The sequence below is a fragment of the Podarcis pityusensis genome (assembly GCF_964106645.2).
Source record: "Podarcis pityusensis genome assembly, chromosome: 10".
Lineage (NCBI taxonomy): Eukaryota > Metazoa > Chordata > Lepidosauria > Squamata > Lacertidae > Podarcis > Podarcis pityusensis.
In genome coordinates, this window is record NC_138035.1 from 4,879,270 (window position 1) to 4,896,299 (window position 17,030).

General features: G+C 45.5%; 1 protein-coding gene across 4 annotated transcripts; it reads left to right on the plus strand.

Annotated features, from left to right (window-relative positions):
* Window positions 1–433: 433 nt before the first annotated feature.
* On the plus strand, window positions 434–16,754 carry LOC308486421 (C-type lectin PAL-like). 4 transcript variants are annotated; one of them, XM_081023259.1, is made up of 6 exons: window positions 5,704–5,914; window positions 8,502–8,584; window positions 9,048–9,182; window positions 11,960–12,051; window positions 13,384–13,495; window positions 15,484–16,047. In XM_081023259.1, exons 1-6 carry the CDS (start codon window positions 5,719–5,721, stop codon window positions 15,586–15,588), a joined length of 723 nt encoding a protein of 240 aa, XP_080879385.1. In that variant the 5' UTR covers window positions 5,704–5,718; the 3' UTR covers window positions 15,589–16,047. The 4 variants fall into 4 exon arrangements, 3 of the variants coding, with proteins under 3 accessions (XP_080879387.1, XP_080879385.1, XP_080879386.1); XM_081023260.1 differs by having other exon boundaries at window positions 5,704–5,911; window positions 15,484–16,046; XM_081023261.1 differs by lacking the exon at window positions 11,960–12,051 and having other exon boundaries at window positions 5,658–5,914; window positions 15,484–16,754.
* Window positions 16,755–17,030: the final 276 nt, after the last annotated feature.

Below are 17,030 nucleotides of genomic sequence, written 5' to 3' on the forward strand. Positions count from 1 at the left end.
TTCTCAAAGTAAAAGGAAGGAATAGTTTACAGCCTCAAAATAAAATAGGAAAAAAGCCTCTTCTTCTGTTTACACTCCCCTTCTCCAGCCAGTTGCTTTCTTTTCCATTTGCTCTTGGCCTTTAACCTTAGGAAGATATGGCTCAAGGCACATGGTTTTATTTTACTATTTACCAACTCTTAATTATGTAGGGTGGTGTAACCTTGCTCTCAGCTTGTAATTCCCTTTTTACGACTTTGAGAATTGTTTTCTGCTATAAATCAGGGGGCCCCCTTGTCCAGGAGGATAAACATCTTGCCAAAGTACTTAGGCAGCTGGTCTTCTGCCTGGCATAAAACATTTGAAAATCTTTAAGCTCATTTTAAAATACAGACCCTAATCAAACTATAAGCCTTGATAAAAATGCAGGCTATGATTAGATGCCTCAATAGTCCACCCGGAAATAATCAGGGATGAGGCCATAATTCCAGGAAAAGTAATGAAATTAAAAGGAATTTTGAAACAGGCAGAGATCCTAAAGGTGGTGGAAATAGATGTCAGGTTCAAAAACTGGGCAGGTAGCCCTTTCGGAAGAAATTCCCGTCCCTGTGCTCATTGGTTGGGGCATTTTAGAACATGTGCAGAGTACTTTCATAGTTACCAGAGCAAAAGGGAGCCCACAGTCACCTAATCCTGAGGGGGTGGATACAGTAGCAGAGGCAGACAGTGCTGAAGGACAGCAAGGGGATGATCAGGAAAGAAAAGACACCTTTTTATTTCCTTTGACTAAAAGTCAAACCCCAAGTTTTGCCAAAAAGCAAAAAGAAGATACTGAGATACAAAAGTACTTTGAGGCAGCCGAGTCGGAGAGGCCGTTAACTCCTGAGTGCCCAGAACAGATTTGTTTGAGCAAGGACCTTTTATATCGAGAAGTCCTTGACCCACCATGCAGGGGGCGTGAAGAAGTGAGAAGAGAATTAGTAATCCAGCACGCTCACAACAGTGTATTTGGAGCGCATATGGGTATTACACGTACAAAACAGAGAGTGGCTCAAAATTTTTATTGGCCAGGAATGGGGAAACAAATAAAACAATACTGTCAAGCCTGTGACATATGTCAGAGAAGAGGCACCGGGCAAGACAAAACAAAAGCCAAAATGAATGAAGTAAATTATGTGATCCAGCAAGGAGAGGAAGGGCGAAAAGTGGTGCATGTAAATATGATCAAACCGTATTTTAGAACAGAAAAATGGACACTGTATACCTTATGAGAGGATTCATGTGAACCAGGCATACCATGCTGGGGGAACAAGAGAGAGTCCCAGAGTAGATTAACAGACATAAAATTGGCTCCGACTTTAACCCTTAAACAGCCAGAGGAAGCAAAACAGATCTTGCTGGAATATGAATCCTTGTTCAGTAATATTCCAGGAGTGGCCAAAGGTGTGGAACATTGGATCGACACAGGGGAAGCCAAACCCATTGTTGTGAACCCCTACCGTGTAACAGGAGGACGCTTCAAACACTGGAAATGGGGCCGTCTTAAGCCAGCCAGGACCAGAAGGAGACCTACATCCAATCACCTACACCAGCAAGAAGTTACTGCCTAGAAAAAAGCACCTCTCAACGGTTGAGAAAGAATCATTGGACATTGTGGCGGATGCCTTATCACGAAAACCAGAGAGTGAAGGATGAACAAAGACAATCAACCATTTGCTTGTTTATGTATGTATGTATAGATAGATAGATAGATAGATAGATAGATAGATAGATGATAGATAGATAAAAAACAAAACCACATACAAAACTGTTTGATCAGGAGTGTAACTTTAAGAAGTTAACCCTCCTGAATCGAAACTTCTTAAGGGGGGAGGTATGTGACATTACCATATATGAGAGAGTGCTGGAGGGGAAATAGTTAAATAGGTTGCACAGACAGGACCCGGGGGGTGGAGTCAGTGGGTCTATAAAACTGGTTCTGGGAGGAGTTCTGCTAGTTAGTTCGTTGGGAGTTGTGGGTGGGTAGTTGGTTGGTTTGAGTGGGTTGGCTGGTTGGGAAAGGCAGTTGGTTATAGAGAGACAGTTAGGGCAGTTGGTCCTTGAGTGTGGGGAGGTAGCAGAGATAGAGAGAGGAACATAAGAATAAGAAAGTAAAGAGGAACACTATTTGGAATGCTGTAATAGTTTTGTTTTAAGTCTGAAATAAAAGACACACTTCTTTATGAATTGAAAAGCTGACTGAGACTGAAGTGATTTTACCAGGGAGGACCTGGTTGGTGGCAGCGGATTAGTGGTGTACGGGTCAATAGTACGTGAGACGACCGGGGGCTCCATACGAATGCCACAGTCACTCCTGGCGCCATTCCCGGGGTCTGTGCATCAGCGCAGTCAGAATAGTTGCAACCTGGTTGGATGCGCCATCCCGTCTCTTACTCGGGACTGACAAGGCCATCTTTTACTGAGAAGGGGAGAAGGCTTTGTTTATTTCAGCTACTTTATGTTATACAGCAAAAGCTGATTCATAATAAAGTTTAAGGTCTGGCAGGGCAAATCCGCCTCTTTCTTTGGCATCAGTTAGTATCTTAAATTTTATTCGAGGCTTCTTGCCCTGCCAGACAAATCTGGAAATATCTTTCCGCCACCTCTTGGAACAGTCCATCCCATCCAAAATTTGCAATGTTCGAAACAAAAACAACATCCTTGGAAGCACATTCATCTCTACCACAGCGATTCGGCCTAACAATGATAACTTCAAATGTGTCCACATTTCTAAATCCTCCTTCACCTCAATCCAACATCCCTCATAATTGTCCTTAAGTTCACATCTTTAGCAGCCATGCCAACCCCTAAATACTTCACCTTTTAACCAATGTTAGTCCTGTCTCCTCCTGAAACCCCTCTCCCCCACTCACAGTTAATTCCTTCTCCAAAACCCTAGTTCCCATCCCGTTCAACCCAAAAAACTGGAAAAAGTTTAAAGACTATTTACAGAAATATTGTAAAATTAATGAATGTTAGAAAAATGTTGGAATGAAGTTATATGGCCTTAGTAGAAATGTTATAAGGAATTAAGTACAAATAGATTAATAGAGTATTAAAGGGAAAAATAAGGTTAGAATCTGTTAAGATAATTAAAGGATAGAAAGCAGAGGAAGATGGAAAGGAATTGCTGAAACAATTAACAGAAGTGGAATACAAAAAGGGAGGTGTGGGGAGGTCATTGAAATAAGTGAATGAAAGATAAGATATTGAAATTATTTGATGTGTTTTAAACTGTTTTTGTTTTGTTTTGTTAGTTTAATGTGTTTAATGTGTTAGTGTTAGTGTTATGTAGTGTTTTTGTATTGTATTGTATTGGATTTGTAGTGTCTAAATTGTTGGAAAAGTAATAAATATTATTTTTTTTAAAAAAATACGTTATACAGCAAAAGCTAATGTATTTTAGCTACTGAATCCTCGAAGAAAGAATTTGGGAAGTCTTGGGGCCTAGTTGGGCCTAGTTGGGGTGAATACACAGGCCTGGGGTGACTACACAGGTGGGGTAACCTGTCCCTTCAATATCAACAAAGGTAAGTTTGATCAAGAGTTAGACAGGGTGCCGGACACAATTTGAATGAGTTTTCTGTTTGTGGCTTCTGTAGTAGATCTTGTACATAGCTCTCTCAATTTAGAACGTAGAATGGTTTGGTAGCGTTTTGTGTGCCGCTTATGTGCTGCTTACTTTATACTGGTCTACTACGAGAATTGGCAGCATAGGTTCATTTCTTCAGTAAATGAATCTACCTTTGGCTTTCTAAGGCTGCCAAAAGGTGTTCCTTCCCTCAAGAAGGCAGCAACCACCTCAGAGATGAAAAGATACAGTACCCGTCTCTGGGGAGTAGACGCCGGTGTCGCCAACTATTTCTCTGTTTAAGACAAGGGAGAGCTGACATATCAGAACAAGGCTGGTGCAAAGGAGTCTGAGCCTGGGGTCAGAGGAAGGCTGCATCTGTTCCTGGAGACAGAAAACACAAAACACACAATTGCTAGGCTGAGTTTTCTGTATTCATCAGTCAGAAGGCAAGGCATTCTCTTTCTTTCCAGCAGGACAATGTGCACCTATTTCACCCACAGAGAACAAAGTGAGGAGCTACACATTGTTGTTGTTTAGTCATTTAGTCGTGTCCGAATCTTCGTGACCCCCTGGACCAGAGCATGCCAGGCACTTTTTTCTTCCACTGCCTCCCGCAGTTTGGTCAGACTCATGTTTGTAGCTTCGAGAACACTGTCCCACCATCTCGTCCTCTGTCGTCCCCTTCTGTTTTGAAGCTCGTAAAATTGTTTGAAAAGTAGGAGAGGAACAGCCTTCACCTCATCTTGTCCAATGCGTGGGCTGATGTTAGCAGGACTCTTCCTACGTTCCTGCATTGTCCTCCTCTAGGATGATTCTCTTGGCTAATCTCTCAGCTTCATAGCAGTTGGATATTGGACCATCAATGGTAGCTCTCAGATGAAATAGATCTCTGTGTACTTTTGTGCTCAGATGTAAAAGATCTTGCTGTGTGTTTGGCTTCACTTCTGCTGCCAAGTGTCTACCACCACATTCTCTCACCCACTTTTTAGGCTATAAATGCCTCATAACCACCCATTTTCTAGCCTGAAGTCTTTCAACATTTGCTGGAATAAGGAACAAGAATCAACTCAGAGAGAGACAAACTGATGAACCAGGTGAGTAATCTTTCCGCTTTTGATCTCTTTGACTCTCCATCACGGCAAGTGGAGAGTGTGGAGACACTTGCCTCATGTGGGGCTTTGGTGGCATCAAAGACTTCTTTGGATGGTGTCAGGAATGAGCCAGCTCCAAGCGAAGGTTTGCAGCCAACTGCAGAAAGCAGCCAGGAACAGAGAGGCTTAGATGTTAGTCAGGCAGTGGAGAGCCGGCAGCTGCAGACTTTGGCTCTTCCTGACCTTGGTGGCTGAAAGCAGGCTAGAACACAGCCAAAGCTCACAGGAAGCACAAATAGGCACAGACTAAGAGATAGCCTCTCAGAACACAAAGAGGTTGGAGCTGATCCACTGAGTCCGAAGAGTTGGCAAATGGGAGGGCTGCTAGATAGGAAGCAAAAGACGAGGCACAATGATTGTAAGTTCAATATCTTCTGTTGACACCGGAAGCAGTCTTCAGAAAGGTCATCTTGAGTAATGATGCCAGAGGCTTTGTTAGAGCCGTCCGGAGCTTTGTTGTTGTTTAGTCGTTTAGTCGTGTCCGACTCTTCGGGATCCCATGGACCAGAGCATGCCAGGCACTCCTGTCTTCCACTGCCTCCCGCAGTTTGGTCAGACTCATGTTTGTAGCTTCGAGAACACCGTCCAACCATCTCGTCCTCTGTTGTCCCCTTCTCCTTGTGCCCTCAATCTTTCCCAACATCAGGGTCTTTTCCAGGGAGTCTTGTCTTCTCATGAGGTGGCCAAAGTCTTGGAGCCTCAGCTTCACGATCTGTCCTTCCAGTGAGCACTCAGGGCTGATTTCCTGAAGAATGGATACGTTTGATCTTCTTGCAGTCCATGGGACTCTCAAGAGTCTCCTCCAGCACCATAATTCAAAAGCATCAATTCTTCGGCGATCAGCCTTCTTTATGGTCCAGCTCTCACTTCCATACATACACTTCCGGAGCTATCTCTTTGTATTTGCAACAAATCCTCCTTTTTAATTATCTACGCTTACTGTGCTATCAAGTTGGGAACTTGGACTCCTGACAGATGGTATTTAAAAAAGCAGCAGTGATGCACCACCTTCTTTTAGCCAAGATTGGAAAGCTGTTTTCTTTCAGCTTTTCTTCTTTCTCTCGCCAAGGACACATGCAGCCCATATCCTCCAGCTGGCCCAGCCTCTTCATCACCAGCCTTGTTCTGTTCTGTGAGCTCTCGGTGGGCTCCGAGGAGAACCCATCAGGTGGTAATGTATCTTTGCATCTCACGAGTGGTAGATGTGATCTGTATGCATCTCATTCTCCAGACTTCACTACTGCACATAGCTGTCAACTTTTCCCTTTTCTTGCGAGGAATCCTATTCAGAATAAGGGAATTTCCCTTTAAAAAAGGGAAACGTTGACAGCTATGCTACTGCAATGTGCTGTATGCTACTGCAATGTGCTTCCTAACCCGCTTGCAGCCATCAGCTTAAATAGCACTTGTATGTTGTACTGGCCGTACCGGCTTCCAGTACTTGTGCTGGCCGAGATTAACATTTTGGTTTTGACCTTTGAGGCCCCTGAATGAGTCAGTCCTATGCTATATCTATTGAACTTCTCATGCTTTTACCATCTTGCCTGCACACCGATATCCCAATTAGAAGCTGTCTTGGTGTGTCCACCACCTTGACCAGTCCGGTGAGTGACCATATGCGAAAAGGCCATTTCTGTGGCGGCTCTGCATTTTTGAAGCTCCTGGTACAGCTGCAGCAGACAGCCACGCCTTTCAGAAGGCCTCAGAGAGGCACTTGTTTCAAATAGCCTTCCCCGAGTCATTTTTGCCCCATTTTTTGGAATAGCTTTCTTTATTGTTCATTTGCTTGCCCTGGCCAGGAAAACGGCATATACCGTATTTTTCTGTGTATAAAACGCACCTGGATATAAGATGCCCCCTATTTTTGGGGACTCAGAATTAAGAAAATGGGGGGAGATTGCCAAGAGTTGTTAAGCTTTTTTGGGGGCGGATTGCTGAAAGTCGCTCACTCGATGCACTGACACTTACAATCGCACGCATTGCCAAAGCCACCAACAGACTGCCCAATCTCTGACGACAGACTCCAATCAAATGCCCAATTGCCGCAAAGGCAGACAATCGCCAACAGCACTTGCCACAATCAACAATCACCCACCCTATCGTCGCTGATAATCTCCTCCTCAGGGCTGCAACCAATCACCCGTCACACCTCAGCACTACCCATGTATAGGTAAAGGTAAAGGGACCCCTGACCATTAGGTCCAGTTGAGGCCGACTCTGGGGTTGCGGCGCTCATCTTGCTTTACTGGCCGAGGGAGCTGGTGTACAGCTTCCGGGTCATGGGGCCAGCATGACTTAAGCTGCTTCTGGCGAACCAGAGCAGTGCACGGAAATGCCGTTTACCTTCCCGCCAGAGCGGTACCTAATGATCTACTTGCACTTTGACGTGCTTTCGAACTGCTAGGTTGGCAGGAACCCATGCATAAGACAAGACCAAATTTCAAACGTACCGTATTTTTCGCTCTATAGGACGCACTTTTCCCCTCCTAAAAAGCAAGGGAAAATGTGTGTGCATCCTATGGAGTGAATGCAGGGGGGAGGCAGGCGGGAAAAGCCCCCAAGAGCCGCACACAAGCTCTGTGCGCTCTTGCGGGCTTTTCCCCAGGAGGGAGAAGGGACTGACTGGCCGCATCAGTCCCTTCTCCCACCTCGTAGAAAGCCCACAGGAGCCACACACCCTTTAAAGAGCGCACGGCTTCTGTGGGCTTTTGCGAGAGGTGAGGGAATCCCCCCACCTCCCAGAAAAGCCAGGAGAAGCCGTGCAGCCCTTTTAAAGAGCGTGCGGCTTCTGCCAGTTTTGCTGGAGGTGGAGGAATTTCCCCACCTCCTAGAAAAGCCAGCAGAAGCCGCACAGCCCCTTTAAAGAGCGCACGGCTTCTGCACGAGGTGGGGGAATTCCCCCACCTCCCGCAAAAGCAGGAAGAAGGTCTGGGAGAAGCGCACAGACTGCCTGCAGCCTGTCCGCTGCTCCCAGAGCTGGGGGGGGGGATCATATTTTTGTTGGGAAAAAGCACCAAGGCAAAAGCCAGCTCCAGATGGCTGGAATGCAAAACAGTGCAGATGTACTGTTGGAGAAAAGGTGGAGCCTATTCTCTGTACTGAGCACCGGATGTTAGCTCAGTGTGTCATATGACCTGTGCTGGAAGTACAGGGGAGGAGTTGTGACTCTTCTGATGGAGACTGAAGGGTGCAGTCACATTTCTATGTACTGTTGAGTGACAGGAATAAAACATGTAGAAAGGACTCCTGTCTGTCTCATTTCTCCTCCCTGGGAGAATGCAGGGAGGGAGAGAGAAGCAGAGAAGCAGAGGGTGTGTTCTTCTCACGACTGATGAGAAGAATCGCCGGGTTTGTTTACCTAGCCTGCCGGGATCGCAGATGGACAGTAGACACAGTATCTCGCTCAATTGCCTTGGGGGAGGCCAGGTACCTCTGCCTGTGAGCTGAAGATACTGACAATTTTTTCCCTTGATTTCCCCCTCTATGGTCAGGTGCGCCCTATGGAGCGAAAAATACGGTAATTTTTTAGTAAAAAAACCCCCCTAGTCTTATACATGGAATAATACGGTGATTTTTAAAACAACAACAACAACAAGAACAACAAAAATAAAGTGAGTGATATGGGTTGTGACTCTTCCCCACATTCTTTCAACAGGAGGTGGGGGCGGTGATCGCCCTGAGCAGATTTTATTATGCTCATTTCATGTGCAGCTATTGTCATGTTGAATGCTAATGCCCTCCCTTTCCTTTACCTCCAGGTTGTCTCCCGGACTGGCAGGGATGGGGTGATGGCTGCTATAAAGTCTTTGACGACCCACCACTTTCATGGGATGAGGCAGAAGTGAGAAGGGCATCTGGGTGCTTTTTTGGGGGGGGGGATGAACCTAGAATAAATTTGGTGTGATTAGCACGTTGAGGAGACCCTCCTTATTTCACTTGTCCTGAAATAACACACAAACCAAAACACATCTATCTTTTGAAAGTTGCAAAGCGGCTCTCCCAGAAAATAATATGGGGCAAACGTGCATATTTGGGGGGAAATGGGTATAATGCAGATATTGCTGACAATAACATCGAAAGGTGCAGTGTGAAGATGAAGAAACAAAGATATAAATGGGCAGGTTATCCCATCTATCTTCTGCAGCGGCCAAACAAAACCTGCATTTCCAGGCTGTCGGACGTTGGACCTTGATTTCAATGTATTGAAATCAATATTCAAGCCAATATTCAACCCAAGCCTGACTTTCAGGACATTTCTAAGGCACACCTAGTTGCATTAAACTCATATTTTTGTTACCTCTCAGGAAGCCTGCCATAAATATGATCCCAATGACCACCTCGCATCTCTGCGTGATGCAGAAGACCTGCGCTTGTTAGCTCTCCACCTTTCAGCTTCACAAGTGCAACACGTTTGGATCGGACTATCTGACCAAGATAAGGTGAGCATCCAAGCCTTTCTTCTTCTCTCCTTGCCCTGTCAGAGCTAATAGTGAATGAATTCTGTGGGAAGGGTATTCCATGAAGCTTCTACAGCTGATGCCCTTGAGATGTTCTGGGCTACACCTGCCCTAACCACCTTTTAAAACCAACATGTGAAAATACTGTGAAAGCTAAAACTGTAGCCTTATTAGACTTTACCGACTGGTGGCGTCTGCGTTGCTCCCGGGAGGGAGAAAGGAAGTCAAATGACACTGAGGTTGATTCAGAGAAAGAGTTTATTCTGCTCTCCGGATAGCAGAAGGCACTTGCGTGATCAGTTCACAGCAAGTCCAAAGGAAAAGAAATTTCATGCAGTATATATATCCTCCAGGCACCCTCTCCCCCCTTCCCCAGGAATCCAGCCACGTCAGCTTATTATTTTTTTTTAAATGATATTTATTGATTTTTTTTTGAATTACAGAGAAAAAACAAAGCAGAAAAAGAAAAAAGAAAAAACAAAGAAAAAGCAAACCACATCCAACAATACAAATTCAAAAAAAACACACAAAAAAATACACCGCAAACAGACAAAAATAAATCCATCATTCTCAAATCCTCAACTCTCATTACCTTCTTTCTTTGACCTCCTCCTCCCTTTTTTTTGTATCCTAGTTAATAATTATCGCAGCAAATCCTTTCCATATTTCATAATATTCTGTCTTTACATTACCTTAATCTATTTTCATCTTCTCTTATAAGAAACCTTAAAACTTAAACTTAAATCTTATTTTTACCGACTTCTCACAACCATAATATTCTTACCTAATTCTTTAAACATTTTTACTAGAGCCAGGAAATTTCGTTCCAACATTTTTCTAACATTCATCCATTTTATAAAACAATCCTGGTAATAAGAGAAAAAGAAATAAAAACAATCCAATCTTCATCCAGCGTCCCTTCCTCCTGGTCCCGGGTTTTGTCAGTCCTTTTTTCCCATCGATCTAGCGCATTAACCTGGTAACCTTATATCCGAGGCCCTTAAGTCACTTCCATGTCCCTTCCGCAGCTCTTCTTCATATTCTCCTTTCACTCGTGGGAACTCCAGCTTGGTGATGTTTTTGACCCTTTTCAACAAATCAGCCCCTTTTCCATAATCCAGACTCAATTCCATGTGGTATTTAAAAACATGTTTCAGAATCCCTCCAAAATTGAGAGCCCCCACAGCTGCAAACATCTCACGGCCCATTGCCAGACTCGGAAAGTCCAAACATCCCTGCATAGGGGGGTCTATCCAACCCCCCATTTCCAAACCAATCCAAACTTTATCTTTCCAAATCTGGCTTTTTCCAAGTTCATTTGTCAAATCCAAAAGCTCATGTTCCTGCAAGGCCGCAGCTCCCTCCATCTCTGGCGCCCAAGATTCAGCAACATCCTCTTCTCTCATCTGCTCTGTCAGGACGCACTCCTGATCTGATTCCTGGGTGGGTTCCACATAGTTTCCCACTTCCTGTTCAAAAATTCTGACCGCATTAGTCATCAAATCCGTCTTCTCACTTAACTGTTCCAGTAGGGCACTTATTTTACAGAGAGCACACAACAGAGCCTCTGAATACATTGTCCTACAAGGTCACAAGTCCATTCCCACGATTGTAATCTGTGACAGCTGCAAGCTCCCTAGAATTAGTTACAATTTCACAGTCTCCCTCTAGGGGGAGAACTTCTATTTGTTCTTGCAACAGAGTATCCTTTTTGAGATATTTGGTCAATATTTGTTCCTTTAAAATGCGAAAGGAAACAGTGGAATCACTATGTTTCTCTTCTTTTAACTATCTGTCAAAAACGTTTGTCTCTGGTCAATGAGCTTCAAACGTCAGTCCTGACACCCCGCTCCAGGATCAGGACAGTGGAAAGTTACTTTACTTTAAACTCACTTCTGCAGGTTTAAACAGTCCCAAAAAAAGATCCCCCTTCTTCTCCTGCTGCCGAAGGGGGGTTCGACAATTTTAAATGATGAAAGCCAATCCTTTAGAAGCGATTTTCTAAGCTCTAGTTTACGTTGTCTTTGCTTTATTCTGACTACAAAGAAACGGAAGGCTGACTTCCTGTTTAGACCTTCCCGTTTCAGTACCAAATTGAAGTAAATCTTTAAGTCCAATTCCTTTCTGCTCGCAAGTCCTTATTTAAAGTCCGATTGTTCAAAGTTTAAGTACTCACGGGTGCTTATTTTAGAAGCCAAATTGTCCCAGGAAAAAGGCAGCGCTCTCCGGCAACGGCTATGCGCAGCCACGTCAGCTTATACACGCAGGTTGACATCACAGATGTTCTTGCTCCGGTACTCTTAACCATAAAAGGGTGTTCCTCTTCCTGTACTCTTGATCATATAAGGGTATTCCTGTTCCGGCACTCTTATCTTGGGGTAAGAAGGTCACCAACTCTCCTGGCGCTGTTCCAGGACTAGGTCTGTGCGTCAGAGTGTGGTCAGGATGTAAGATAAGACCCAGACGTGCCATCCCTGCTCCACTGGAACAGCCAAGGCCATCCACTGCCGTCACAGACTGATAAAGGAGAGCACTTTGTTTATACAGCTGGCTTACTGTTATGCATTTGCTCAACAGCTCAAGTTAATGCATTTTAGAAATGCTCCCTTGGAGAAGGAAAAATGTGGATTTTGGGGCCCGTTCCAGACTGACTACACAGTCAGGTTTTTAGATTTGGGAAGCCCATTCCTTCAAAACTAATGGGTGTGGGAATGTAACCCACTGGAAGCAGTCAAGTACAACATTCCTTGTTTTCCTAGAGTGGACATGCAAGGGAATGTTTGGTCCAGCCTGTCGAAACTTCCTGTTCCTCCTGGCCTGGAGCATCCTTCCTTTTGCATGTGACTAGTGGGTAGGCGTGACCTTTCCAGACCTGGTAAAAGGCAAGAGCATGCCTCCACTCTCTCTCTTTCCCATCTTCCTTTCATCCTGCAAACTTCCTGGACTGAACTGCTGGCTGCCCCAGGTCATCTCCCTTACAGGCTAATCCCGTTAGTATAAATTTGTAACTTTAAGCCTTAAGCCTGCCTTCAGGGATCACACTATTCTCTGCCTGATCATGAGCAAACTTTCTTTTTGTTGCTTATGAATAAGACTGTGGTGCCTTTATTCTTTTAGGAGGGATTCAAGGGGTCTTACCAGGAAAATATTACCCTAATTAAAACACATTTCAGTCTGGACAAGCCAGATTGAATTGCGTATTGTCTTAAGAAACTCACACGAGTTTGCAACTAGTTTTCTGCTGTGTAAAGGGGAATGCACTCTGCTAAGTAAAGGAACTTGCTAGCACAAGTCATGAAGGATATTAATAATAAATATATCCTCTTCTGCCACCTTGAACATTCCCACAATGGGAAGATCAGCCACTCTTTCTCATTTTAGTTTCACACAGTTTTTAAGAACTCAAATATTTCGCAGTGTTTCGCAAAATTAAAGAATTAAACACTGCAAAATTAAATATTTCGCAGTGTTTCGCAAAATTAAAGAATTAAACACTGCAAAATTAAAGAATGCTAGAGTGATGTTGGACTGAAAATAAGTGGTTTCCAGCTGTACAGGATTTAAAGTTATAGATAGACTAAGATTAAAGATTAGGATTAAAGAAGTTTAAGGAAATGGAAATTTGGTATTTAAGAGGTAAAATTTTAATGCTATATTACATTAAGATTAAAGATTGGGATTAAAAAAGTGGAAAAGAAATTGCTGGACAAACAATTTGGACTGGAATACAAAAGAGGGAGGTATGAGGAGGTCCAGAAAATAAGTAAATTTAAAAACGGTAATGAAAAGGTGATATTGTTTTTAATTGTTCTGTTTCTTTCTTTTTTTTTGTTCTCTGTGTTTTGTTTTTTTCTTCTTCTTTGGATTATGTATTGTGTATTTGTGTATTTCTTGCTTACGTTTTTCTGTTTAATCTTTTACTGAAATCTTAATAAAAATCATATATATATATATATAAAAGAACTCAAATATTTCCGGGGGGGGGAGCAGAATTGTGCTTGTCTTCCCCACCCCAACTCTCCTTGCTCCCTCCTCCACACCCCAAAGGGTCATTGGGGGCTCCTGGTTGATGTCCTGCTAGTCAAGGAAGATTTTCTATGGTTCATTTGGGTGGAATGATCACGTAGCAAGTTGTGTGTACTGGTGGGTCTGTTTGTGACCTGTTCTTTCTGCATCCCTACAGGATGGAAAATGGGAGTGGTCAGATGGATCTGAAGCCTCCTTCATGCCTTGGGGTGAGGGGGAACCTGACAATTCTGGCGTCAAGTTTTGTGTCTTCTTGTCTCACCAAGATGGTAAGGAGTCAGCTTTCAGGACCTGGTCTTTGTGTTGGGGGAGTTAGGTGGCTATCAAATGCTTTGCTAGTGATACCTGCTAGCCAAATGTGTTTACACAGCAATCAATCAATCAATCAATCAATCAATCAATCAATCAATCACCCATCCATCTGGCTGGGTTTCCCCAGCCACTCTGGGCAGCTCCCAACAGAATATTAAAAATACAATAAAACATCAGACATTAAAAGCTTCCCTAAACAGGGCTGCCTTCAGATGTCTTCTAAAAGTCAGATCATTGTTTATTTCATTAACATCTGATAGCAGGGTGTTCCACAGGGCGGGTGCCACCACCAGGCCCTCTGCCTGGTTCCATGTAACTTCACTTTTAGCAGTGAGGGAACCACCAGAAGGCCCTCGGAGATGGACCTCAGTGTCCAGGCTGGATGATGGACATGGAGACGCTCTTTCAGGTCTACAGGGCCGAGGCTGTTTAAGGCTTTAAAGGTCAGCACTTTGAATTGTGCCTGGAAATGTACTGGGAGCCAATCTGGGTATTTCAGGACTGACCTTATATGGTCTTGGTGGCTGCTCCCAGTCTCCAGTCTGGATGCTGCATTCTGGATTAGTTGTAGTTTCTGGGTCACCTTCAAATGTAGCCCCACATAGAGCACATTGCAGTAGTCCACGTGGGTGCCACTACCAAGAAGGCCCTCTGCCTGGTTCCCTGTAACCTCACTTCTCACAGGGAGGGAACCGCCAGAAGGCCCTTGGAGCTGTATGGGCAGAACGATAGGGGTGAAGAAGCTTCTTCAGATATGTGAGCGTAACAACTGGGCATGCAGTCTTGAGATCTACATTTGACTCTGATGCCTTAACACCTCTTGCAAGCGAATTTAATAGTTTGCACAGCGGTAAGGTAGAGAATGGGGGACGCGGGTGGCGCTGTGGTCTAAACCACAGAACCTAGGGCTTGCCGATCAGAAGGTCGGCGGTTCGAATCCCCGCAATGGGGTGAGCTCCCGTTGCTCAGTCCCAGCTCCTGCCAACCTAGCAGTTTGAAAGCGTGTCAAAGTGCAGGTAGATCAATAGGTACCGCTCCAGCGGGAAGGTAAACAGCGTTTCCATGCGCTGCTCTGGTTCGCAAGAAGTGGCTTAGTCATGCTGGCCACATGACCCGGAAGCTGCACGCCGGCTCCCTCCGCCAGTAAAGCAAGATGAGCGCCGCAACCCCAGAGTCGTTCACGACTGGACCTAATGGTCAGGGGTCCCTTTACCTTTACGGCAGAGAATAGGCTGTGAGTGTTAGTTTGTGCACGCAGAGAGAAAGGACAAGAAAGGGTTAATCAAGGTGTGCTTCCGCCGCACCTGCAGCTGGCTAGGTGTGAGTCAGCAAACATGAGAGTGAGTCAGACTGAGTCAGCACAATATAAAGTATAAATACCTGTTGTTTGCAGCAAGTTTGCCTCAGGCTCTTGCCTTTTGGCTAGAACCGAAACTGTTTTGGAAAACTGTAAGGAGGACGCAGGTGGCGCTGTGGGTTAAACCAAAGAGCCCAGGACTTGCCGATCAGAAGGTTGCGGTTCGAATCCCCGCGATGGGGTGAGCTCCCGTTGCTCGGTCCCTGCTCCTGCCAACCTAGAAGTACGAAAGCAAGTAGATAAATAGGTACCACTCTGGCGGGAAGGTAAACGGCGTTTCCGTGTGCTGCTCTGGTTCGTCAGAAGCGGCTTAGTCATGCTGGCCACATGACCCAGAAGCTGTACGCCGGCTCCCTTGGCCAATAAAGTGAGATGAGTGTCGCAACCCCAGAGTCGGTCACGACTGGAACTAATGGTCAGGGGGCCCTTTACCTTTACCTAAGGAGGACATGCTGCTCAAAATACCTTGCTGTGATCCGAGTGTTTTGCCAAAAAGAACTGAACTGCCACCTGTTTGTTTTCCTTGGGCTGGATGTGCTCAGGACAAGTGTTGACTCTGACTAAGCTTGTCTCTCTTTCTCTTTCCAGGTTTTCAGAAATTTAGAACTGACCGTTGCCCATACGTTGTGTCCTACGTTTGTGAGCATAAGCCAAAGTGTTGGGGTCCGTGACCTCATCCCTGCCCCTGGATAACTCCATCAAACACCAGAGGCTTCCATCCCACTGAGTTGCTGAGGTCCCCCAGCCCTGCCTTTCCAGCTGTACCTTTTTAGTGCCCCACTACATCATGGTCCACTTACTGCTCTCACAATGGCCTACTAGATGTTCCCATGGGAATCCTGGAAGTAGGACTGAGTGCAAGAGCACCTTCCCCTGTGAGCCAAGGATGAACGATCTCTGTAGACCTTCAGATGGAACAAAGCTGTGTCATCCCAGACCATTGCCCTGCTGGTGGCATTTATGCCCTTTGGGGTTCCTTATAAGTCAGCAGGGGACGCGGGTGGCGCTGTGGCTTAAACCACACAGCCTAGGACTTGCCGATCAGAAGGTTGGCAGTTCGAATCCCCGCAACGGGGTGAGCTCCCATTGCTTGGTCCCTGCTCCTGCCAACCTAGCAGTTCGAAAGCATGTCAAAGTGCAAGTAGATAAATAGGTACCACTCCGGCGGGAAGGTAAACGGCATTTCCGTGCGCTGCTCTGGTTCACCAGAAGCGGCTTAGTCATACTGGCCAAATGACCCGGAAGCTGTACGCCGGCTCCCTCGGCCAAGAAAGTGAGATGAGTGCCGCAACCCCAGAGTCGGCCACGACTGGACCTAACGGTCAGGGGTCCCTTTACCTTTACCTTTTATAAGTCAGCAGAGTCACCCAGCAAATCTTCAAGAATCTTCGTCCTCAGTTCAGCTCATCTGTTGGGGATCTCCCATGTGGGAATAAACAGCTCACCTATTTCTGTTCTGCTTAAAGAATTTGTTGAACTTGCAATATTACAAATTATGCTACTGGTCCAATAAAGAAACATATAAAGTATATAAAAAAATCATTCTGTCTCACTGCTCTTCAGCCCTCTGGCCAGAGCAACGGCCTTCATGGCACACGCCACAGGCTTGCACACCCTCTCCTCTAGAGAAGGGGTTGGCAAAGTTTTTGTGGCTTGGGCCGGTTCACGGTCCCAAATGCACAAATGCTATTTCTGGTGCTCCTTCTGGCACAGAGGAGGCGTGCACAGCTTCTCATTGGCTGCAGTAGCTTCCTGCAGCCAATGGGAAGCCGGCCAGCGTCATGGAAGACGGTCCACACTCTGCTCCATGCTGGTCTAGTGCGGCACACAGGAGCCGAGCGGGTGGGAGGCGGGAGTCCCCGAGTGGGGGGCAGGGGTCCATGGGCCGGTTAAACGACCCCCATGGGCCGCTTGTGGGGAGGGGTATTACTCAGAAGGGTGGTGGGAATGGGTGAAATCAGTATTTGATCCCCTATCAACCAGCCAGATGTCAGGCTACCTGGTATCTTCACTGTATGTAACGAGCTGAGATTAGAAGCACCTGTTGTAAGGGAGAGGTCTTACCTGTAACCCCAGCTCCTTACAGTACCTGCACAAAAGACACCTGTCAACAGAAGCAATCAATCCAGCAGATT